The sequence below is a fragment of the Copadichromis virginalis genome, linkage group LG17 (assembly GCF_057382275.1).
Source record: "Copadichromis virginalis isolate Kocher_CV1m ecotype Utaka linkage group LG17, C_Virginalis_male_GT1.1, whole genome shotgun sequence".
Lineage (NCBI taxonomy): Eukaryota > Metazoa > Chordata > Actinopteri > Cichliformes > Cichlidae > Copadichromis > Copadichromis virginalis.
In genome coordinates, this window is record NC_140634.1 from 40,879,216 (window position 1) to 40,905,141 (window position 25,926).

Here is a 25,926-nt window from a genome sequence, read left to right on the forward strand (position 1 = left end):
CGAGAGGTCCCTCATCCTGTCCATGTAACCCCTCCCACTGGGTGACCTGCGTTGTAGCATCCCAGCAGCGCCCTGTTTCTCTTGCCCACTGATGCCGTCTTGTTCCAGTAGCCTTCTCATCAGTGTGTCCTGTTTCCTCGGCACCTGACGGCTTCGTTTTTGTCTCTCGCTGATGTCTGAGGTAGGCTTGGTTAGCATGTGTGTAGTATTACCACGACGCTCTCCAGCTGCTGCTCCTGCACTGTCGACTGTAGTGCCCACAATCCAAAGTGGCGAGTTCTAACCATGTTAGTAAGATGTCCTCTGTATATGAACTATTTCAAATGACCTGTCAGTTACACACACTGTGCTCATGCTCACTTATCTTCTGTGGTGCTGACCAGACCTGTCAGCTAAGTGATGAAGCTCCACAGCAGGACTCCACGCTGGTAGCTGGCAGTGACACCAAGCTGCAGCTGTAGCAACTCTCTGCAAGTAAACTAAGAGTGTTTTAGATTCTTCACTAACTGAAGGGTCTTACAAAGAACAAAGTTCACTTTAACCTGATGGTGCTTCCAGCAGAAATGAATCTTAAATCAGAATCAGAATACTTTACTGGTCTCCAGGGGAAATGCTACAAAATGTGAGTTTAAGCACTTAAATAAATGGTTCAAATAACTTTGCCATGAAGACACTTTTAATGTCTTAACATCACTCAGAAATTACAACTAAGACGTTAAAGTAACTTATCTTAAATAACTGGTTGTTGCAAGGTCAACATAACTGCAGCAGCAACAGGATGATAATTATCATCTCATTTTGTATTTTCTGATACAGCTCTGATCACTGGTTGTTGTTTACTAGTCATGACAATTTGCATTTGATCAAAGAAGGTAGCATTGTGCAAATGTCCTGTTTATAATGTTGGGCACCTGCAGTCAGCTGAGACTGAAGAAGTCACCTGGTGATGATGATGGTGGAACGGTTCTCCCACTGAGAACGTCCAGATGAACCGAACCAACCTTTGGGATCTACGTACCTGCATGACGGAGCATGCATCGAGACATCATGCTGATGTTTAGCACCACACACTGTTCCAGATGTGTAAATAAGTGTGGTGCTGTTGTTCTGCATGTCAGTGTCTGCAGAGAACTGTTTTCCTTTTCTCCTGATACATCAATAAAACGATGGCTGATAAGTTTGATTTGTGACTGCATGTCTTTAAGTCACATTAGATTTAAAGCCTCTCCTTGCTGTGATGGGTAGGTCAGGGTACCCGTGGACAGGTCACCACTCTCTGAAGGTTTAGATCGAAATCATTTTCTATGAATTCACTCACACTTTGTTTTCCTGTCTTTCCTTTTCTCTCTCTGCAGCCACAATGAGCGAAAGGTGACCTGTAAGCACCCGGTGTCTGGGTTCCCCTCACAAGACAACTGCATCTTTGTGGTTAATGAACAGTAAGTTTCTCTGCACTGTCACACGTACACGCAGCATTAAATGCGACTGATTTCTGTGCTGATTTCAAAGGTCAAAGGAAACTGTTAGGAACGGGTGCAGCTGTTATAGATGTGCAGATGTGACCGATTCTCACACTTCTCACACTTCTCAAATGCATGAATCACTGATTTCTCTCCAGTTTCCAGCCCTCCGTGTTTACAAGGTTTGACTGTTGCACGTCACTTAGATCCACATGTCTGATTTCCTTTGCTGTTGCCTGTGTGTGTGCAATTGTTTGTTTTTGCCAGCTTTGCTTCAGAATCATAAAATAGCAACATAGACAGTCGTAATAAAGAAGTGACTTTCTCCTCTCCAAGGAACAAAACTAGAGATTAACAATAAAAAAAATCAGGATAACTGAGCTGAAATTAAATTTAGGGATGGAGCTTTTTTCTCTGTTCTTGTGCAGCTGACACACACACACACACACACGCACACACGCACACACACACACACACACACACACACACACACACACACACACACACGTTACTTCTAAGTTCACTTTGGCAGGATCTCTCTCGCTCCTTTTCTCACTCTCTTCTTCTTCCTTCCCAATTATCTCCTGAGTCAAGGTAGCAGTTAAGGATGTGTGTGTGTGTGTGTGTGTGTGTGTGTGTGTGTGTGTGTGTGTGTGTGTGTGTGTGTGTGTGTGTGTGTGTGTGATGTAAAATTATGTTAATTAGGTGCACAGAATGTGTATTTTTAAACCTGCTGAAAACAGCGGAGGTGAGAAAGTAAGAGGGAACGAAAGGTGTTAAACTGCTAATCAGACTTTCACCTTGTTCCGCACTGATGATGATGATGATGATGATGATGAAAGTGAAATATTCCTCCTTTTAAGTTCAGTCCAAGTAAGTTTGCTGATGTGACCTGTACAGTTATGACTCCTGGCTTTTGTGGATCTAATGTTCCTTTGGTGCACTTTGCCAAACACTCTGTGCTGCCACAGCCATAAAAGGCTGGATGCTTAGTTTGGCTCTCGGGTCGAGATGAGCTCCTTGACAACAGCAAAGTTCATCATGAATAATTCTAATCAAATATAATCAAGCATAAATCAGTCAGTGTGATGAATGAGAAAATGTAACCTCTGTAATGGAAGTTTTTTGGAAGTGCAGTTTAATTGATTGCTGAGACACACAAAGTACAGGATGTGTAAAGAGTAGGAATGTGTGCATGTGTCACACATGTATGTGTGAGTGTGCATGTGCCACCCATGTATGTGTGAGTGTATAGAGGTGGAGGAGCAAGTTCACCAAGAATAAAAGCTGAGGCAGCAATTTTCCTCTCCAAGTCATTCCCAGGCTGTGCAGCACACAGTGAAGTGAGACAGCGTTCCTCCAACACCGCCGTGCTACGTACAACAATCAACACATGAAGTGCAGTTGTGCAAAGTGACCAGACACAACAGCGCAACAGAAAAGTGCAACTTCTTAATCAACCAAAGACCCAGACAGACTTTTAATTCATTTGAAAGCCTGATGCTCAGCCTCGTCCACCCCAGCTGTAAAACTCAGAAACCAGTCTTGTTCTCATCTATGGTCCACCTGGGCCTTACACAGAGTTTCTCTCTGATTTCTCAGACTTTTTATCTGATTCTCAGCTCATATAAAATAATTATTGTGGGTGATTTTAACATCCATGTAGATGCTAAAAATGACAGCCTCAACATGGCATTTAATCTGTTATTAGACTCAATTGGTTTCTCTCAAAATGTAAAAGAACCCACCCACCACTTTAATCACACTCTAGATCTTGTGTTAACATAGAAACTGAACATTTAACAGTGTTTCCTGAAAACCCTCTCCTGTCTGATCATTTCCTGATAACATTTACATTTACAATAATTGATTACACAGCGGTGGAGAGTAGACGTTATCACAGTAGATGTCTTTCTGAAAGCGCTGTAACTAAGTTTAAGAATATAATCCACCCACTGTTATCATCTTCAATGCCCTGTACCAACACAGAGCAGAGCAGCTACCTGAACGCTACTCCAACAGAGGTCGATTATCTTGTTAATAATTTCACCTCCTCACTACGTACGACTCTGGATACTGTAGCTCCTGTGAAAACTAAGGTCTCTAATCAGAAGTACCTGACTCCGTGGTATAATTCTCAAACACGTAGCCTAAAGCAGATGACTCGTAATCTGGAGAGGAAATGGCGTGTCACAAATTTAGAGGATCATCATTTAGCCTGGAGAAATAGTTTGCTGCTTTATAAGAAAGCCCTCCGCAAAGCCAGAACATCTTACTATTCATCACTGATTGAGGTAAATAAGAACAACCCCAGGTTTCTCTTCAGCTCTGTAGCCAGGCTGACAAACACTTTGTTTCTTTAATATTTCCAAATGATTTCCTGGTTTCAGTTTGGTGTTCAGTGTCTTCTCTTTTTAATCTCCCTCCTTAAAAACTGTTTGCAAGCACATGTCCCCATCATGACTCTTCTTTCCATCAGCAGAGCCCAGGACCACAATACAGGAAGTCTAGGCCAGCTCTCTCTTTAAAAACTCTGATCCTGTGAGTATGACCCAGAAGGCAATGCAGAGTTCAGATGGAGCCTACATGAGTGAGGGAGTCTCCCACTTCTGTTCCCACTTCACCTTTGCAGGCCCAGCCTCTATAAGCCACATTCATGACAGCCCTCTAGATTGGTGCACTTGTTGTACCAGGGTTAATTTTAGGGGCCTCAGGGCTCTGTTAAATTTAAAGGGTTGAACTATAAGAGCTATTTACTCTAAAATGGGTTAATACTCAAATGATAATAACAGTCACAAAATAACTAATTAACCTACTCTAACGCTGACTTCGATCTCATCTCGGGGAGGAGAGAGGTTGGAGTAGAGACTGAGCACGCCCTGGCCACCGTCGCCTTCATCTCTGTGTCCCGTGCTGAGGAAAATAATCTAACAAGAAGGCAGGATTCCCTGAAAATTCGATCCTTCAGGAATACAGCAGGACTATAAATCTGCTCACAGTTGGGAAAAGCTGCAAGAAGCTGGAAACATGTAGATCCGTTCCAAACGATTCTCATGTTTCCTAATTTTTCTGATCTCGTAATCTAGGGCGTGTTGGGTGCCCCGAGCGTAATATATTGACGATTTGTCATCTAGCATGAAATGTTACGCTTTGGGAGTGAGAACGTGTTGACCAATAATGTCTCTGCCAAGTGCTTAGGCTCCACCCGCCTCTTCTCTCACTGTCTAGACATCCAATAACGTTCCTTAAGTAAAGTCATGTGATGTGCAGCCACACCCTGTCATTCTTTTCCCCACATACTTGATTTTAAAACGGAGTTTAAACTTTGCCATCCCTATGAAAGGTCAAAGTTGAATCACGTCTCCAGACACAAAATCGAGACATCTATGATGTTAGAGGAGCATGAGCTCAGACTCGGTGCCATGTCCCCCAGCTCGTCCCGCGTTGCTGCAGGGGGTCTTAGCATAGTCCCAGGGTGGTGGCATTTCCCTGACCTTGTCCTCCATCCCTGGTCTTCAATGCTGCTGCATGTCCGCTCCATCTCCTTGGAAACAGGAATCCGTGGCCCAGTAATACACATGGTCTATCCGTCTCCTGCATGCTGTGGTTTCAGGTGCAGTCAGGGTACCTGCAGCAGTTAAAGTCCAGACCACCCTGGCATTCAACCACAACTCAGAGAAAGCAGCTCCTGGCTCTGTCATCCCTCCAACAAAAGATGCTCCAAAGTGATATATGTAGCAGTCAGGGCAGCTGGTAGCAAGAGCCTTCATACCACACGGTGTACAGCGCGCCTCCAAGGGAAGCATGGTCATCAGGGTCGATCTGGTCTGAGTCCCGTTCTCTCTTTCTGTCTCCCCTTTTTTAATTCTCTGTTACGAAGGTCACTTCCTCTGCCCCGCCTCCATCTGTGCCCCTTATCAGAGAGGCTGCTCCTCCCTTTTTTTCATTACTGATGCTAATCTATGGCAACATAATCATTCTCATTCGGATGTACCACACACCTCTGCAGCTCTTGCTTTTATCGGTGCTTCAAGTTTTCGCCCGTCCTGTCACGTTCAGCTCACATCTTTCTCTGATGTTTTGCTAATAGTTTCACATTTTCATCATCCTAACGAGTTTAGATGAGTTTTTAAGCTCTGACCGTGTTTGACACATTTGTCTTTTTAGTTCCTCTGTCTGTCCGCAACTATTCACTTGTTTCATTGTACAAACGATATAAAAGGCATGATGAGAATCTGAAAGAATCAGGGTGTGTGGGGCTAACAGGAGGCTCTGAATGATTGTGGGACTGATCAAAGTCAAATCTGATGTTCTGGAGAACAAACATCTTTTATTTGTTGGTTTATTTGACTATAACTATTAAATATTGCATAATTGGGTTTCATTGTTGAGTTACCGCTTTGATTTAATGTGATTCTGTCTCCCTTCCTGTTCTGTTTGTAGTGTGAATTGTGGAAAGTTTGTCCACCCTGAGAAACCTGTAGAGGCTGTCACCAGGTAATGAGCCCTCATGTCAGTGGACGAGCTGCTTTGGCTTCAGCTTCTCTTTCAGCCTTGTTGCTTTAAAACCTTTTGCTGCTACTTCAGAGCACATGTTAAACGCTCAATAACAGCTTAGGCGATGCTCAGCACGTTCCTGTTGTACAGTGAACTATGCGTGTAAATCACCAGCAAATCATTTTATTTCAGAGGAGCAAAATTCAGTAGTTAATGTATCATTTTTTGTTGTAATAAACTGAATTTGGATTTTATGAATTGTAGCTTTCTTTACTTTGATGCTAGCTTATATTTGTTAGTGTTAACATTAACGCTAACACTAGCTGACTGACTACACCAGAGGACAGCCAAGCTTTAGGAACTAAATACATCCTAAGCTCTTAACATGATGGATTCTTTGTTAGTGAAGCACGATTGTTTGGGGTAACCTTCTTCATGGGTTATTTCGTGGTTTGTGTGATGGACCGAGGTGAAAAGCAGGAGGAGTCCCATAAATATTAAAAGAGGGTTTTATTTAACCCAAAGAGTGATATTTACAAAAAGGATAAATGTCGAGCACTGAGGACTGAACTCAGGCAAACAAAATGTGGACTCGACAAACCAACAAGGGCTTATATAATGGCTGATCAGACCACTATGACTCAACACAGTCACAACCAGTACAATCCAGTTTGTTAGTCAACTAAACACCAAAGAAGAAAATCAAAAAACCCTAGACTCTGAATTCAAATACTGAGTTAAATACAAAAGCTCGTTTAAATAAAGAAAATGCCCCCCCGCAGGAAGTGGTGGAGCCCTTTATGTATTGAAGTGCTCTAAGCCTGTGGTCTGGCAGCTCCCAGGGATCATGGCAGGTAAAAGAAACGAGGGTTAGTCCCAATCACAAACCAGTTGCCCCGTGGCTCCGGCTGCTACGAGCAGCTCCTCCTGCGTAACTATCTTATGTTGCATCCTTTATTGCAATCTGCACATCAGAAATCTTGTAATAAGTATTTGTAGGTTATGTATCTCTTTTTGCAAGCTGAGACTTATTTGCATCTCAGTGTCCTGCAGACCTTTCATTGGTCAAAGCTTTGTAACTTTGTGAGAAATAAGCATTAACACATTTATAAGTATCTCATTTCATAATCTGTATACATTTAAATACACTGTTCATCATTTACTTTGACTTTTTAAATGATAAACAGGTCCTAATAACTTTTACTTGATGGAATACTTTTAGAAATTGTTAAAACTTACATAAAATATATAAAAAAAAAGATTTTGATATAATATATAGATAATATTTATATTATATAAATACATTTAAAAATTATAATGACAGACTAACAATTTTGTCATTAAACATGTTATATGTGGGCTTATAATCAAGACTAAAGCATTTATATTCATGTTTGTAAATGATGTACTATGGAGGACTAACACTGACTAATGCCTTACTAATGCTTAATACTGTGTAGTTATTATAAGTCACTTTCATCTGTGTACAGTGTGCACATCCTTCAAAGTGTGCCACAGTCTGCCTTCTGTGCTGGATAATTGGCTGTAGTTCTGACCAACTGTCAGACATTCGTACCGTCGTCCTAACAAAGAAACAGCATAAAGTTTTGGATTTACAAGGAAAAAAGATTTAAAAAAGACACAAAAGATAAGGATTTGTCAAACGTGTGCCCATAAGAGCCTTTAAAAAATTCTTCATACAAACAAATTGCCGGGCAAAATGGAGCAGGACAGGTCGCGTTGAAACCAGAGTCAGCAGGTTGTCAAAGCAGCCAATGAGAAAGCACAAAGCTCTGCGACCTTGTTAATCTTCCCAATAACACAGCAGTTAATCGTTCTTCTTTGGTCTTTAAATTTAGGGCAATCTAACTGGTTAAAGTCAACTATGCTGACACAAAAAGTAATGTCTTTACATTTATGTTGACTGGCTCTTTGCACTGCTCTCAGAAAGAGTAACCCACACCGATGCATGTCCATCACCTGGCTTTGTTTTTCTCTCCAGCTTCTTTAAATCCCCTGAGAAATCGTTTTCTCCTGTTTCTGCCTCATGCAGATATTAACCTTGTGCTAACACACACGATTCATATTTGTTATGATTTGTGTCTCCTACAGCTGAGAAAGTTAAAGTTTAAATAATGCTGTATAATACACTGAACAAAAATATAAACGCAACACCTTTGTTACTGCTCCCATTCCCCATGGGATGGACGTAGAGACCTAAAATTTATTCCAGATACACAATATAACCATCCCTCCCAAACAGTGGTCACAAATCAGTCCAAATGTGTGGTAGTGGGCACATCTGCTATATTGAGATAATCCATCCCACCTCACAGGTGTGCCACATCAGGATGCTGATCTGACATCATGAGTAGTGCACAGGTGTACCTCAGACTGCCCACAACAAAAGGCCACCCTGGAATGTGCAGTTTTTTGCGCTATTGGGGGTCTGGGGACCCAGAACCGGTCAGTATCTGGTGTGACCACCATTTGCCTCATGCAGTGCAACACATCGTCGCATGGAGTCCATCAGATTGTCAATTGTGGCCTGTGGAATGTTGGTCCACTCCACTTCAATGGCTGTGCGAGGTTGTTGGATATTCGTGGGAACTGGTACACGCTGTCGTATACGCCGGTCAAGCACATCCCGAACATGCTCAATGGGTGACATGTCCGGTGAGTATGCTGGCCATGCAAGAACTGGGACATTCTCAGCTGCCATCTGCCCTGAACAATGTGAACCATGATTCATCCGTGAAGCGCACACCTCTCCAACGTGCCAGACGCCATCGAATGTGAGCATTTGCCCACACAAGTCTGTTACGGCGACGAGCTGGAGTCAGGTCAAGACCCCGATGAGGACGACGGGCATGCAGTTGTCATGGTCCTGGGCCATGTTGGCCCAGTGTTCTTAGTTTCCTTGTATGTTTGTATTTTATTCCATGCTTCCCCTGCCCATTATGTCTGAGTTCTCCCCATGCTCTCTCTTTCCCCTGTGTGCCCTCTATGTATTTATGAGCCCTCGTCCCCTTTCGTGTTTATTCCATGTCTCCCCTGCCTGTTACGTTGGTGTTCTACTCGTGCTCTCTCTCCTCCTGTACTTCCTGTTTCACCTCTCCCGTCAGTGTTCAGTTCACCCCGCCCTGTCTCGTTATGATTATCAGTGTCACCTGTGTTCCCCGTGTGTTCCCACTTCCCTCGTTAACCCTCTGTGTATTTCCGTCTGCGTCTCCCTCTGTTCAGTGTGACGTCGTCCCTCTTGCTGTGTGTCTCTCTGTGAGTTCTTAGTTTGTGGTTTCCTAGTTTAGTTCAAGTTTATATGTTTGTTCTGCCAGCGAATAAAGCTGAGTTTTGAGTTCATTCCCTCGTGCCTGTGAGTCCTGCATTTTGGGTCCTACTCCTGCCTGCCGCACAGCGAATCGTGACAGCAGTTGAGCGTCCCTGAGACGGTTTCTGACAGTTTGTGCAGAAATTGTTTGGTTGTGCAAACCAATTGTTCCAGCAGCTGTCTGGGTGGCTGGTCTCAGACGATCTTGGAGGTGAACCTGCTGGATGTGGAGGTCCTGGGCTGGTGTGGTTACACGAGGTCTGCGGTTGTGAGGCCGGTTGGATGTGCTGCCATATTCTCTGAAACGCCTGTGGAGACGGCTTATGGTTGAGAAATGAACATTCAATGCACGGGCGACAGATCTGGTTGACATTCCTGCTGTCAGCATGCCAGTTGCACGCTCCCTCATTGCTTGTGGCATCTGTGGCATTTTGCTGTGAGACAAAACTGCACATTCCAGGGTGGCCTTTTGTTGTGGGCAGTCTGAGGTACACCTGTGCACTACTCATGATGTCAGATCAGCATCCTGATGTGGCACACCTGTGAGGTGGGATGGATTATCTCAATATAGCAGATGTGCCCACTACCACACATTTGGACTGATTTGTGACCACTGTTTGGGAGGGATGGTTATATTGTGTATCTGGAATGAATTTTAGGTCTCTACGTCCATCCCATGGGGAATGGGAGCAGTAACAAAGGTGTTGCGTTTATATTTTTGTTGAGTATATTTAATACATTGTAAAACTCTTACTTGCTTTCAGTGATTGTGTGGATTGTGAGTCTGTGGAAACGCACACGCTCTTGTTGCTGAAGTTGAGGAAACTCAGTTTGTGATATAGTGAACCTGTTACCTGCCTGTTATACGTGGTGCAGTTTTCTACTGAAATAGTGCATTTAGTACATTATGTCTGTTTTTTGTTTGTTTGGTAACTACCATGTTATAAAAGGATAGAAGAGCTTCAGATTAAGGAGCTTCATCCTCCTGAAAATTCTTGCAAATTCATCCTGTGTTGGCTCGTCCACGTATCACGTCTTTGCCTAAACCTCTGAGTGCTAGTCAGGTTTGGAGTATTATAACCTGATGAGCTTCTTGTGAGCTTCCACCAAGCAGTTTAATATTATACTCAAGCAGTAATGTCACAGCCCTGCCTTTGGTACAAAAAGAGTTCTTGACTATCTGTGTAAATTTGGTCGAGCAGGTTGTCTTCAGCTGTGCACGGATGGGTTGATTATATGTGTCGACTGCTGAGACACCTCGTAGTTGGAAGCCTGGGAAACTTTTTAATGGTTTCATAATGACTTTGCTTGGCTGACACATGCACCCTGTAGGGTTTCATTACTGTTGCTTCTGTTTTAAGTTCTGTTCAGGTTTGAACTGTTGCCTTGATCATATCAATTCAATTCCATCGTTATGAGAAGAGGCCATAACAGACTTAATTGCATTGTTTTTTCTTTTTCCAACACAAATGCATTAGTAATTGATTCCAGATACCTAATTTGCTGGGTCTTTTTATTAAAAGTTAAGCCATTGCTTATAAATCTCAACATATCAACAAAGTATTGCAGTGGCATGCTTCGAGCACAGGCCGTGATCCCTCACTGAGCTGATGAACACTATTTGGGCACATTGAGACTTTTTCTGGTACTCATTTCAGCAACAGTTTATAGATGAGAAATCACATTCTAATGATAATTACAATAATTTGCTATACATCATAATATTATGCTGTGTAAAAGAAATTTATAATGTATGTAAATGTAAATATAGTATTTGCCAAAAAGCAAGAAAAATGTTTTCACTGGTTCTCCTTAAATTATCTTTTAGGCAAATCAAAACACTGATATGATTTTGAAACATCACAACAGTCTAGTGATAAGTTATTCAGCTGTGTCGCAGTGCAAAAAATAACTCCTGATGCTGATTATGAGCCACAAACCAAAGTAGCTATCATGTGTGGATAATTATCTGACTCAGGTCAGACTTTGAACACTCATCACACAGCTGACTGCAGGTTTACATACATTTTCGTAATGACTGAAATGGCAGCACTGATTAACAATGGGCTGTGAGGTCACTTTTATGATCAGTAATTTGCAAACTGTCATGACGATTGATAAATGACCACGAGTACCATTCACAGTTGGGGAATGGCTGAAGTCACAGTCTAAGAAGGCTAACCTGCCACGTTTCATATCCTCCCTGGTGAATTTGATGTGTCGGTCCACCGAGTTAATGAAATATGGTACGTCCTGAGATTTGATTTTCACCCAGGTGTCATCCACATTCCTGAACCAATGGCTTGGTGGTGTTCCAGGGTGTTTAGCAAAGCCCTCTTTTCCACTTCTTCCATGTACAAATTGGCCACGAAACTGAAACTGAAACTGGGGAGCCCATGGCACACCCATGTTTCTGTCTGTAGAACTGACCCTTGTATGTGAAGTAGGTGGAATGAGACACAGTTCAAACACACTTGGTTGATGCTGAGAGCGGTCCTGCTGCTGAGGTTGTGGTCATCCTGTAATCTGTTGTGTTCTGGATGTGGTGTTCAGAGCTGCCCACCAGCGGGTTGAGGATCGAAGCCAGAAACTTGGAGATGTTACAGGTGACCGAGTTGATCATGCAGACGATCGGTCTTAAAGGTGCTCCCTGTTTATGTATTTTCGGTAAACCATACAGACTTGGTGTAGACTCTCCTGGGTACAGCCTGTGGTATGAGGTCCGGTTAACAGCCTTGTCCTGTTCTAACTGCTTCAGACAGTCTATCACCCACTTCCTGTAACCACTTCCTGGGTCTCGTTTCAGGGGCTCAGAAGTATTCTCGTGATAGTATTTCTGGTTAAAACTGTGCACCTGCCCTCGTCTGCTGGAAGGAGGATGATGTTGTTGTCATTACTCCAAGCTGATGTTGGATGCTGGGGGCTTTGCATTGCTGAGACAGGCTGAAACTTCCGTCTGTAGCTGCTCTGCTTCCACATCTGCAATGTTGTTGTTTCGAATTGCTGTTTCTGTGGCTGTGATCGGTTACACTTGCGGGATTTGTCTCGGCGTCACTGCAAAGCTCAACCCTTTTGCAGGGATGTTTTTCTCTGCTTGAGTGAGTACACAACATTTTCACCCACATGTCCACATCCTCACCATCTTACAGTGCTCTGAATTCAGTCATTTCCAAAATCTCTGAGAATGGGACTCGTGGCCATTAATCAACAGTCATGACAATTTGCATATTAATGATCATAAACTGAGCTCCCAGCCCAGTGTTCCTTCAGTGCTGCTGGTTTCAGTCATTGTGCAAATGTCCTGTTTATAAGGTTGGAAACCTGCAGTCAGCTGAGACTGAAGACTGATGATGAGGAAACGTTTCTCCCCTTCCTTACCTGGATGATTGAGCATGCATCAAGACAAAAGTACAGTACTTGCATGGTAAATGATACAGACTGTAACTGATGAGCAGTATTTCCATTAAGAATAGATAGATAAGGAGGTGATATAAACAGTTAAAAAGATGAGTTAGACTTGTATGAGACAGTAAATGTTGCTTTCAGGAGAGATAAAGATGGCAAAGGATGTGTTGTGTGTTGAGGGATAGAGCTTAAACCCCTAAAGTTATGTCTTCAGAGACTTAAGCATTATTTAAGGGTCTGGCAGTGTTCTAGCACTACTCACTGAGCAGGACCCAGTAGAAACTGTGTGGTGTGTGGCATCAACAGTAGAAATCCACAGAACACAGATCTGCAAGAATACCAACTGGAATCACGGAGACTTCCTTTGTTCTTATGTGTGAAAACAGAGTTTAGTTGATGTGCTTTGCTTAGAGCGATCGTGGCTCAAGAGTTGGGTGTTCGTCTTGTAATCAGAAGGTTGCCGGTTCGAGCCCCGGCTCGGACAGTCTCAGTCGTTGTGTCCTTGGACAAGACACTTCACCTACCGCCTACTGGTGTTGGCCAGAGGGGCTGATGGCGCGATACGGCAGCCTCGCTTCTGTCAGTCTGCCCCAGGGCAGCTGTGGCTACACCTGTAGCTGCCTCCACCAGTGTGTGAATGTGAGAGTGAATGAATAGTGGCATTGTAAAGCGCTTTGAGAGTCTCGAAAAGCGCTATATAAATGCACTCCATTATTATTATGCTCTGTTGACCTTGGCACTCGGAGACCTTGAGCTATATTTTCCTCTCAGTAACTCTCTCCACCGTTCTGCAGCAAAAAACTTTGAGCTGGTTCAATTTGACAGGCTAAGTTGGCCGTTTAAATTGGGTGGATGTGGAGGCAAATAACAGAGGTGAGTTGAACACACCCACGCACACACTCCAGTCTTCTTTATCTCTGCTTCCATCACCCTCGTTTTCCCTCTCCTCTTGTGTTCGTTCAAGCCACTCGTCCTCTCCTTCGTTCTCCTCCTCTGTTTAATTGTGCCAACAAAGTAAGCGTGTTATTAAGAGAGTGAAGATGGGATCTGCTCGGTGAAATGTGCTGTTAGTTGATTGGCTGGCTTCAACCTGTGGAGACTGATTGTTTCTGACGGGCAACGTTTGTGTCATCTTAAGCTCTCATCAACTTGAAAAGACCACTTGCACCTAAGAATCTATTAAACTAACAACAATTAACTAACTAACAATTCCTTCTAGTATTCTAAGTACTTCACACTTCATTTGAATAAAACTTAACTGTCTGTAATCGGCAGGAAACGTGATTTCTAGCTGGGAAAGGTCATCAACCATTCTTATGTGGCTTAGATTTTTATAGTGTTGGGGATAAGGAGTTGTGTCAGTGTGAATCACTGATTTCTATATTTGTCTGTCCTTTTTCACTACTATCCTCTGTTGCATGTCACTTAACTCTACATTTCTTATTCCTTTCCCTTTGCCTCCTCTCTCTGTGTGTCTGCTGTTTTGTGTAGTTTGTTTTCGGCAGCTATGCTTCACAAGCACAAAAATACCTTTGAATGTTTTGTCTCCTTCTCCTCTACCTGCCAAAAACTAGCTATGTATCAGAAATGGGACATCGACAGTTGTGATAAAGAAGATACTTTCTCCACTCCAAGGAACAAAACTAGAGATTAACAATAAAAAGTCAGGATAACTGGGCTGAAATGAAATTTAGGAATGGAGCAAACTTGTTAAAATAGCTGCTTCTGCAATAACTTGGCCTACTTTAAGCAGGTTTGCATGTCTAAAATCTGGCTTAATACCTCTTCTGGGACCTCTCCTGTACCCAGATGTGGTAGGAGACCTTGTCAGCAGATACTTTGTAACCAGGCCGGCATGCTGGTAGAGCATAGTTCAAAGGCTCAGTACCTGCAACAGTGGTCACAGGGGTTTCATAGCGCCTTGAGACGACTGTTGTCATTTGGCGCTGTACAAATAAAATTGAATTGAAAATATAGTAAGTGTAGGTAGGGGTCACGACACTCCCTCTATTGTACATTCTTCTAAAGTGAAATGTCTGAATCCCTCGTCTGTGTCTCTCTGTGTTTCGCCTTGTGGCAGATCGGCTCCCAAGTCTTCGTCGGAACAGGGAAGCAGCAGTGACAAGAAGGAGTGTCCTATGAGTACCATGAGTGAAGCATCAAACTACACAGGTGGCTCCGATTACAGCACCTTCACTGGCAGCCCAGCCACCACAGTCACTACTGCCATTACCACTTCCACCTCATCTACACGGGTTAGTCTTTACCTAAACCTCATAACAAGAGTGAGCCACACTGACTCTCATCAGCAGAGGCAGAAATGCTCTTTGTGCTGTAAATTCAATCAGTTATTTCAGTGGAGGTCACCTGTGCTGTCGATGAAGAAAAGAAAATAGGCAGAAACTTTTAGCTGTAACTCGTCTTTTTTCTGCTTTTTTGATGCAGTAAGTGACTTTATCTCCACTCTGAGTCATTTCCTGTATTCTGTAATGAGTTAGAGTAACAGAAAGAATAATGTGTGAAAGTCTAAATAAAAATGCCTCATTCCTTTGATTTTAACGACATTTTAATTCATAAACACAAAGAAGAAGACGACAAGTGGTGCACTGGGACACATTGTGTCCACCATGTTGAAACCACGATGTAGAGAAGTTAGACTACAAAAGGCACGTCTTACATGTTCCAACCCTAAGCCATCAGCATATGTCTTTGTAAGTGTATTTAAATTACTCACACAATTTACCTCGAATTGCACAAACCCTAACATCGAAAAAATGTCTTATTTTGCAGTTGTGATAGTTTCTACTAGGAGTGTTTCTTTTTAGGAGATGTTATCAGAACAAGTACATAACTGACACTTTGAGTCCTTAAACTCCTGGGGGAGCAGGCAGGTGACAGTATTACCAGAAGTAATAAATTCACTGTTCGAACTGCCAATAGCAGCCTCCACTGGTTGACCAGGCTAAGGGAGCCAAAGGACCGGCTTGCCCAAAACCACCAAAAACGGATGCCCTCTCCAGGAGATCCAGTTGTCCTTCATGTTCCTATATGGTTGCAGGTCCCAACTTCTGCAGCCTAGAAGTGGAAGTGGACCATCCCATCATAACCCCTCCATTTGAGTTCGATTTTATTTGAATGGCAAGTAGAGGGAGGTATGTTGAATGGGGGCAGAGGGCTCTGACAGTACCCATGGCTGACTAATGCCAGGACTGACGTGTTCCCCGTAGGGGATGGTGGTAAATAGAAAATGGACTGGTTCTTATATAACACTTCTACTCTGAGCATTCAAAGCACAACTTACACAAGTTGCCTCATTGTTACACATTTGCACAAACACTTCTTTATGTTCTTTGTATTTAGTGCAGTCTATCTGACATTCACACACATTCAGCAACTTGTGGTTAATTTCTTGCCCAAGGATGTTTCGCATGCAGACTGGAGGAGACAGGGATCGATTGGTAGGTTGGCTAATAGGTCTACCTCCTGAGCTACAGCCACGTTGGCAGTAGCAATGATGCCTTGACTAACCCAAGTATCCACCGGGTGACTGAGTCACTCATCAATAGTCTGTCAGTGCCTGGACCCAGAACAGCTAATGTTTACTGGTGCAGACATAATCTCAGTGTGGGGATGGATCAAGAAAGGGGTAGGTCGGCCACCCCCGGCTGATCTAGTAGCTTGTAGCCCCACCACCAAAGCTTACTGGTTGTACTGGAAAAGACTGTATCTAAAAGAGCAAGATGTTTGATGGCCAAGTTGGGGGTCACTTCACCAGCTTCTCGTGTTCCTTCTTCCTGATATTGCTGTCATTCGATCTACATCGATCACTACGGCCGTCTTCTTCTGTTTGTCTACCACCACTATGTCCGGTTGGTTAGCCACCACCATTTTGTCCGTCTGTATCTGGAAGTCCCACAGGATCTTAGCTCGGTCGTTCTCCACCACCCTTGGGGGCATCTCCCATTTTGACCTCGGGACTTCCAGGTTATACTCGGCACAGATGTTCCTGTACACTATGCCGGCCACTTGGTTATGGCGTTCCATGTATGCCTTGCCTGCTAGCATCTTGCACCCTGCTGTTATGTGCTGGATTGTCTCTGGGGCATCTTTACACAGCCTGGGGTCTGGCCTGCTGTGATGGACCCCAGCCTCTATGGATCTGTACTCAGAGCTTGTTCCTGTGCTGCCATGATTAGTGCCTCTGTGCTGTCTTTCAGTCCAGCTTTGTCCACCCACTGGTAGGATTTCTGGATATCAGCCCCTTCCTCTATCTGCCGGTGGTACATACCGTGCAGGGGCCTGTCCTTCCATGATGGTTCCTCGTCTTTCTTGGGTTTCTGCTGCCTGAGGTATTCACTGAGCATTTAGTTCTTGCCATCTTCTTGATGTACTCGTGGATGACCTTATTTGACCTTATCGTGCATTTTGCACCGAGTTGTTGTTTTATGTAGTTGCATAGGCTGCTGTTTTTGTGTGAGAGCCTCATTTACAACCAGACTCTTGTTAAGTTAAATCAGGGGTGTCAAACTCATTTTACATCAGCCCACTTTGACCTTAAGTGGGCCGCTCCACTTAAGGTCAAAGTGGGAAAGGAGGTGAAACTCTCCTTTCTGTCCTTTCTGTCAAAAGGTACATATTTAACTGATTTTCTACATGATGAAGAAGCAGCTGCTGTGACAAAGAAACAATCTGTCTGCATGACTCTTTGGACTTAAACTGTAAGAAAAATTACAGAAAAGGCTCTGATAGACCAGACTGTCCACTTTTATTTTTGTTTTTTCAATTTTGTCATAAAAGAAAAAAGAAATTTCTATAGTAGAAATTGAAAACCAGAAACTTTTTGTCACGGTGATGGAACGCACTCAAACACAGACACAATTCTTAAAGACAAAACGTCTAATTTATTTACAAAGGGAACACACGAGTGCTATACATATATATCTGTAGTGAGTTGGGTGGGGGTCCAGGGCTCCAGGGAGAAGAGGAAAGGGAAACGCACCACCATTTTTCCTCCACTCACACTCGCTCGTCTTCGGCCACTAACGATGCCACACACAGGAATAGTGATGGCCCGCTTGAAGCTGAAGCTCCGGTGCTTCAGAAGCTCTGTGTCGAAGCTTGATTCGTTTGGCCAGGGTCACGTGATCAGTGACGTCCGAAGCTTCATTTAGAGCCTAACTGCTTCAGTGTCTGATTCAATGGTTAATAAGGAAGTGAATCATTCACGGGATTTGTGGAGTGTTTCATGGTGACAGATAGCGAACCACTGATTCGGAGGTTCTGTTGTGTGGGAGGATTTTGAGTTGATTTTGGTCAGTCGGGTGGGTTTTCCAGCTTTGTGTTCTGGCCGTTTGCTTTTGTTTTGTGCGTTTATTTTATCTGACAACGGGAAAAAGGTAAAATGTCAAAAATCTGCTTCCATAATATAAATATCATTAAATAACTTTAGAAAAACTCCCACTTGATTCTTTACATGTAATGTTGTAAAAATATATATTTTATTGTTTAATTAATCTGAAAATGTTAGTCTGCAAAATGTGCAGCAATGTAATCTATCTATTCTCTTTAGCTGATAGTTTGTGGGGCCCAGGTAGACTGTATAACTGCATCTCTACCAGTTTCTGTGCGCTCCAGCCTCCTCTGGGCCATGTGAAGGGATTTTCCTTAATGCAGGAGAAATTATCTCCACGAAAAGGAGATCGGCCATCGCACAGTGGAACAAATTCTCTTCTTAAATAAAAATGAGAAAGGGTTACCTTAAATGCATCATGTTTTTAATTTGCAAGTTCATAAGCATTTTCCTTTTCCGTTTCACAATCAATTCTACCCCCAGGTCAAAAATATGTCTGGGAAAATGTCCCTAATATAATATTATTTATAAATATACCCGTCTAGCGATTAATTGCACAAGTGCATGGAGGCGGGACCTCACAGCAGAAGCATACTCCATAATGTGTTGTACATTATTATATGTAATGTGGTGTTTTTCAATTATTGTATTTACCAACATCAAGACGTCACAAGCAAAGAAAGACCACACCATGGTGCATGTTTGAACAAGGAGAGTTTACTGGTCAAAACTATTTATTAAACAAGTAAAACACATTTTTTTAACCACCAAAAAATACACGTTCAAAGCAACACAACAGCGGCCCAATATCAGACAGGACACCGCTCTGTAGAGTGAGCAGTCATAATGAAGCAGTTGGTTTTATTTTGTGGATTCAAGCTGCGCTTCATATTTTTGGCCACCAGATGTCACCAGAGAGGACTGTGTTGAAAAGCTTCGAGTAATGAACCGTTTTTCAATACAAGCTTCAGAAAGCTTCATTTGACCATCACTACACAGGAATGTCACTAGGGGTCCGCAAACAGGTCCGGGGGATCTATATACAGAGACGATGGGTAGTTTAAGCCAGCGATTTCACCTTAAATAGCAGCAGCATAATCACTACAGATCAGCAGCAGGTGGTGGCAATCAGCCCAGGTGAGTGGGCCAAAGGTGAGAGCCCAGTAACAAGCTCCGCCCAGGCAGGCAGGAGACAATGGGGAGGAGAGAGAGAAAGAAAAACACAAACCAAACCTGTAGCCAGTGTGGGCCAGTCAGAGAGACATGGGAGCGTGACACTTTTCTGTCATTTAATTGTTTATTCCTGATCACTCTGTTGTGTGAACGGCCATAAAAGAGGATTTTATCAGTAGGAAAAGCTGTAAAACTTCTGGAAATACAGTCAAAAGTCCAAAATGTCTGTTTGTGGTGAGCTGCTGTTAAAACAAGGTAAGAATTACAAACTGCTTCCAGCGCACGCTCAGGCCTGTGAGACTCAGTGAGACACTGAGCCATGACATCTCTGCCATTCAAACACACTTTGTATGTAGTTCATTTTATAGTAATATTTAATACTGAACTGTAAATTTAGTCTTTTTCAAGAAGGCGATTTTCACTGTAACCAGCTCGTAATTTTATAAATTCTGTGTACAGGTCTGCGGGGTTAATTTTTTTGGTGAATTGTTATTAAAACACTGTGTGCATTTAAATGTATCTAATGTTTTCTCTATGCAGCTGTTGTTACATGTTAGGCATCCAAATTCTCTACATTCATCATCTATCAACGTCTTTAAACAGCCTTCTAGGTCTTCCAGAAAAGTCCACAACTTTGGCAAGAGGTCCAACTCAATCAAGAGAAACCCCAATGCCCCAGTGGTGAGGAGCAGCTGGCTTTACAAACAGGTAATGAGGAAGGCTTATCGGACGTCGTTGAATTTGTGGAATTCTGGAACTGGATCTGGTGTCCAGACTGCCACCATATAGATGACTTTGTGTTGTCTCTGAGTGATTTCCAGTCAAAATGTTGCATGATTGTGTTGACTATTTCAGCAGTCAGTGGACCAGCTTAGTTTACCTAATGTAATAAAAATGTAATCATGTATGGGTCTGTACGTATTAAGGAGAATCGTTGCTGTGACCATTACTAAAACCAACTAGCTGATCTACAGCATGGCAGCAGTGATGACTGAGATCCTTGGCTACAGTTCAATTCAACTTTATTTATACAGCGCCAAATCACAACAGTCGCCCGAGGTGCTTAAACACGAGCAGCCACAAGGAGCAGTACCGTCCATGGTGAAGGAGAGTAGAGGCTAAGATCAAGGCAGCACAGAGTAGTTAGCTAACTGTCGCAACTGCTGAAAGGCGTGATGAAGAAAGGGCTGCCTAAGAAGTATCAACAGCTGTCTGTAACTGTGGCCTAATAAAGTGCCAAACAAAGACTCACAGCCTTAGCTGGCTGCTTGAAGATCCTGGAGACAGAAGCCAGGAGAATAAAGTGGATGTTCTCCATTGAACCATCCAAGATTATGCTCAGTGGCACGGGGGAGTATATGAGAACAGCCCCACCAAGGATGGAGTTAGGGCATACTGAAATAACATATGATGCCTCTATTGATTCAGTGATCCACACCACCAGGATATACAGCAATGACATCAGAATATCGTTCAGACCGGAGAAGTGTATTTGGATGGTTGCAAAGAGAGCAAAGGTAGTCAGAAATGAGGTGATTGTACTACCAGAAGGCAACACTGACAACAACTAGAAGTACTTAGGAATTCTACAGGCAAATGGGGATCACAAAGAGGCCGCTAGGAAAGCTGCAACCATTAAAACCTGGCAGTCGGCACCTACGCCCTGCCTGTGTTCAGGTAACCTGCTGGGATAATAAGCTGGCCAAAGGAGGCTGACCACAGATTCCAAATATCTTTTCACAAAGTGACGCTGAAAAACGAGTTCATGCATTTGTTACTTCCAGGCTGGACGACTGTAATCCATTATTATCCTAAAAACTCCCTGAAAAGCCTTCAGCTAATCCAAAATGCTGCAGCAAGAGTCCTGACAGGGACTAGAAAGAGAGCAGATTTCTCCTGTTTTGGCTTCCTGTTAAATCCAGAATGATCAGGCCCCGCCCCTCCCTGAGCCTGGTTCTGCCGGAGGTTGTTTCCTGTTATAAGGGAGTTTTACCTTCTTACTGTTGCCTAAGGACTTGTTCATTGGGGGTCATTTGGTAGTCCCAGCTTTCTCTCTGTTATTGTGGGGACTTTACCTCATAAAATAAAGCAGCTTGAGGAAACTGTTGTGATTTGGCACTGTGTAAATAAAATGAGTTGAATTTTTCAGCTCTGCTGCAGCAAACACTACAGTGACTATGGACAGTTAGTAAATGGGAGTACGGTATTCCTGCTATGTGTCTTCGCCTCACTGCTACACACCACCCTGAATCAGCTTGTGTTTATCACTTTCTTTAAGTGTTGTGCCCCACGGAGCTCTGTAGTGGGTCAGTGTTTGCCTGGTTAGGGGACCTCTCACCATAGCAGTGAAGACTGAATAAAGCTTGATGACCCTCGTCAAGTTTTAGTCAACTCCACCCAGCAAACCCTTTCACTGCAGAGCTGATATCAGTGTGGCCAACGCATTATATTGCTGAAAGTACCAAAGACTTAAAACTTGTCATTGATGCAGTAATTAGGTGCCAGCGTCGGCATCACGAACAGAGCACAGGTCTTTGCTTCAAGCACCCACTGAGGCAAATCTGTCACTGCTTTATGAAGAGATAACAAAGAGGAGGTGATGGAGGCTGTTTAACAGGAAAGGCTGGAGAAGAGCCAGTTCAGACTTGAAGAGGAAGCAAGAGATGAGAACGTGTGTTTGAAAATAATAACGTTCTCTATAATTGTTATATTTTGTCTCACTGATGACCTTTGACTCATTCAGGACAGTACAGGCATGAAGCTGTGGAAGAAGAGGTGGTTCGTCCTGTCTGACATGTGCCTCTTCTACTACCGTGGTGAGGACACACAAACACACATGCATCTCTTCATGTTGGCACTTTAAGAAAAGTTCGAGGCTTGTCAACCGTGTGTACCTACACACCTGTTTACAAATATCAAGATGTGGAAGATATGCACTGTTTACATACGAGGCCTTTATTTCTGAGTAATATAGCTGCCTAATGTCGTAATAAATATACAGCAAAGGTTTTGCACACTTGATTGTTATCCGTCACATGGCATCATAATGGTTTTCATTCAGTCTCTGTGATGGAATACTGTCCTCTCAAGATTGATTACAAGCGTGAGTACACCTTTCTTTAGCTCTACTTTCATTTCAAAGAATCAGTCTGTGGTGGTAAAAACGTTGTCATGGCCAGCAACTTCAACATGCTGACATAATCAATCAATCAATCAATCATCCATCCATCCATCCATCCATCCATCCATCTTCATCCGCTTTATCCGAGGCCGGGTCGCGGTAGCAGCAGCCTAAGCAAAGAGGCCCAGACCTCCCTCTCCCCAGCCACCTCCTCCAGCTTATCCGGGGGAATACCAAGGCGTTCCCAGGCCAGCCGAGAGATTTAATCTCTCCAGCGTGTCCTGGGTCTGCCCCGGGGCCTCCTCCCGGTGGGACATGCCTGGAACACCTCACCCAGGAGGGGCTCAGGAGGCATCCTTGTCAGATACCCGAACCACCTCAGCTGGCTCCTTTCGATGTGGAGCAGCAGCAGCTCTACTCTGAGCCCCTCCCGGATGGCCGAACTTCTCAATCAATCAATCTTTATTTATAAAGCACTTTTCATACAAAAATGTAGCACAAAGTGCTTTACATGGTTATAACGAAATACATCAACAGTTTTGTTGTACTGTTTTTATTAGAGGTCACGTGTGGTGCAACATCACAAATTTAGAACTGCGTTCATAAAAGCTCCTCTTTCCTCCTTAATGCTTTCTGCACCTTCAGAGGGATTTTTCCATCTCCATAAACTGATGAATCACCTTCTTCCAGGGTGCGATTGGCAGCTTACACGACAACCCGAGGGGAGAGCTGCATGTTGATTGGCTTTGCTAGCCAGAGAAGAGACATGCACAGCTTTCGGATAATAACGTTTTCTTTTTCCGTTTGCCTCCTTCTGGCTCTGTCGCTTTATTCTAAGGAGCTGCTTCAGGTTGAGATCTTGGAAATGTGGTAAATTATATTCTTTCTGTAAGGGCAAAGATGTTAATCATCCCTCCGACTGCAGAGCTCATCGAGATAAAATAAGTGTATTTACATTTACACTGCCAATTTTGGTATTATCAGAGCGAGGCAGAGACGTCATTTAAAGACTTAAATCATAGTTTTCAGAGGTGCAATTTGATAAGCAGATCTCAGTTTATTCCCAGTGATTAGACATTAACTATTTATAAAGCTCATGTTTTAAGGTAACAGTAAGTTGCCTGTCATGTCAGTTATACCACGTCAGTTATTCTCTGTCAGTCTGCAAATCCATCACCACAAAAAAGCACTAATATAATCCAACAATGAAGTTTTCTTTAATTTCTTTAGAAACATAATGAAATCACTGAGCAGGTGATCTTACAAAGTCGTCCTTTTGGATCTGAGCTCGGTCTTCGACACCATCTCTCACACCCTAGCCTGGTTCCAGTTATGTCTCCTTGACCGCTCCCAGTTTATTCAACTGAAATCATCCCGCTCTCGTCTTTTCCCGGTCACCTCTGGTGTACCCCAAGGCTCAGTCTTAGGCCTTCTTCTCTTCATAATATACATCCTCTTGGTACCATTCTCCACACATTTGATTCCTCCCACCTTCTTCCCTTACAGAATGTCTATCTGAACTAAAATCCTGGTTCAGCTCTAATTTTCTCAAGCTTAATGAGGATAAAACTGAAATCCTCCCTATTGGCACCAAATCCAACCTTTTGAAGGCGAACCATTTCTCTCTCTCTATCGATAACTGCACAGTTTTCCCTTCTCCTCAGGTTAAGAGCCTTGGTCATCCTAGACAGTTCACTATCCTTTAAATCTCACGTCAATAATCTCACCTGCTCTGCCTACTTCCATCTACGCAACATTAACAGATTACATCCTTCTCTTTCCACCCAGCCTACGTCCATCCTTGTCCACAGTCTCGTTATCTCCCGCCTTGACTATTGTAATTCTCTCTTTCATGGTCTCCCCCCAGAATACCTCCATAAGCTTCAACTGGTTCAAAACTCAGCCTGCATTACCCACTGTTTGTTAATCTTGTGCTTTTGTTTCTATTGTTCTTCATTTTGTCTTCGTTCTATTACATGTTTTATTCTATTATTAAGTGTCATTGGTTGTCTTGAAAGGCATTTTTAAATAAAATGTATTATTATTATTAAAGTCATCTGTCGAATGAACATCATTTTATCATGCCACCAAATTTCCATTTAAAAACACAAGTATACTTTATCTTGATTAAGATGAACATGACATGGATCCGTGAATTAAATTTCATTCAGCTTTAATTAACTTGGAGTCCAAATTTAGTAAATCTGCCAGATTTAATAGATCCAACCAAAAATTGACACATCCAAAGCATCGTTGTTGTTGTTATAACTACTACAACCCATTTCTTTTTTTTATACTAAACTTTCTTCAGTTGTTTGTGTCCCACAAACCACAGAATGAATTAAAAGTTACTATTTAGAAATAACTGTTACTTGTAACATATTTAACATAAAGAGTTTTTAAGTCCCATTTTGAAACATCGAGAACAAGTTTTATTCATCAGTCATTAGCCAATCATAGCCCATAATCGTCTGAAACATAATATGAACAAGATTAAATTTTTATTAAATATGACGATTGACTGAGATCATAAACTCAACAGCAAAGTGTTTACAGAGGTCACATATCGCCTCCTCACTGCTTTCTTACCTGATAACGTTGAGATGTCGGCTCTGTAAGCCAGCTGGAGCCATTCAACATCAGGGACGAGCCAGAGCAGCCGCAGCGCCTCGGCTAAAGCAAACAGTAATGCGCGTTGGAGGCTCTGTGGTTTTGTGCCGCAGTGCATGTACTGTGCTGCCTTTAGATCGCATGAAACATGATACTGCACAGAGGTGACAGAATCACAGCTGCAACCATCACAGCTGTTATTGTTCATGAGGCGTCATTCAATTTCATTTGGAGAATTTTGTAATATATATGGCAAAATCAGACATCAGTATATAATGATTAAATATACTGGTATTGCATTCTTCTTCATTTGCCTCACTTGTTTCTCTTACTTCAGCTCTTTACAGCAGGGCACAGATTCACTATGAAAACATCTACTAAATATCTCTAACAGTGACTCCAGGTTTTAAGCCTCGGGAAATATAATTCAAAAAACTGAAAGCACTGGTTATTACTTCGCTGATTCACAAATATCACTGGTTTCCACTAATCCCAACACAACTTCAAGCTGCAGTTAAGGAAGCCATGCTGCAGGGAAGTTTATGTACTTGTACTATGTTGACATCTATCCAACGATGTTCCTTCTTCCAAAGGCTATTTCTCCCTCCTCGTTCTTCCTGGGAATCTTTACAGCTTGATAAACGAATATTTAAATATCAACACTATCTCCTATCATTCTGGGCCATGCGTTTGATTGACACGTACTAATAAGAGCAAACATAACACAAACAGAAGAAGAATATTTTGTACCAGTCTGACCCACAAATCTCCCAGTCTGAAACCTTATTGAATCAGATTGCTGCCATAAATGTTTCAACCTGCAGACTTTTCTCTTTCGTTGCTGCAGATGAAAAAGAGGATAGCATCCTAGGAAGCATCCTGTTGCCCAGTTTTCACATATCTATGTTGTCGGTGGATGACCACATCAGCAGGAAATATGCCTTTAAGGTAAACACTAGTTACATTTTTTTAAAGGTTTGTC

At 42.8% G+C, this 25,926-nt stretch overlaps 1 protein-coding gene across 4 annotated transcripts in view; it reads left to right on the top strand.

The window, feature by feature from the left end:
• The window catches only part of LOC146689993 (pleckstrin homology domain-containing family A member 5-like), a 160,993-nt gene that overhangs the window by 72,829 nt on the left and 62,238 nt on the right, over nt 1–25,926 (top strand). For 2 of the 4 annotated variants that reach the window (XM_085436293.1, XM_085436296.1), the window contains exons 4-9: nt 1,356–1,439; nt 5,904–5,957; nt 14,771–14,945; nt 19,817–19,921; nt 21,957–22,029; nt 25,792–25,892. In XM_085436293.1, coding sequence (XP_085292419.1) covers nt 1,356–1,439; nt 5,904–5,957; nt 14,771–14,945; nt 19,817–19,921; nt 21,957–22,029; nt 25,792–25,892 — 592 coding nt within the window. The remainder of the gene's footprint in view (nt 1–1,355; nt 1,440–5,903; nt 5,958–14,770; nt 14,946–19,816; nt 19,922–21,956; nt 22,030–25,791; nt 25,893–25,926) is intronic. The other 2 variants (XM_085436295.1, XM_085436297.1) reach the window with 1 other exon arrangement.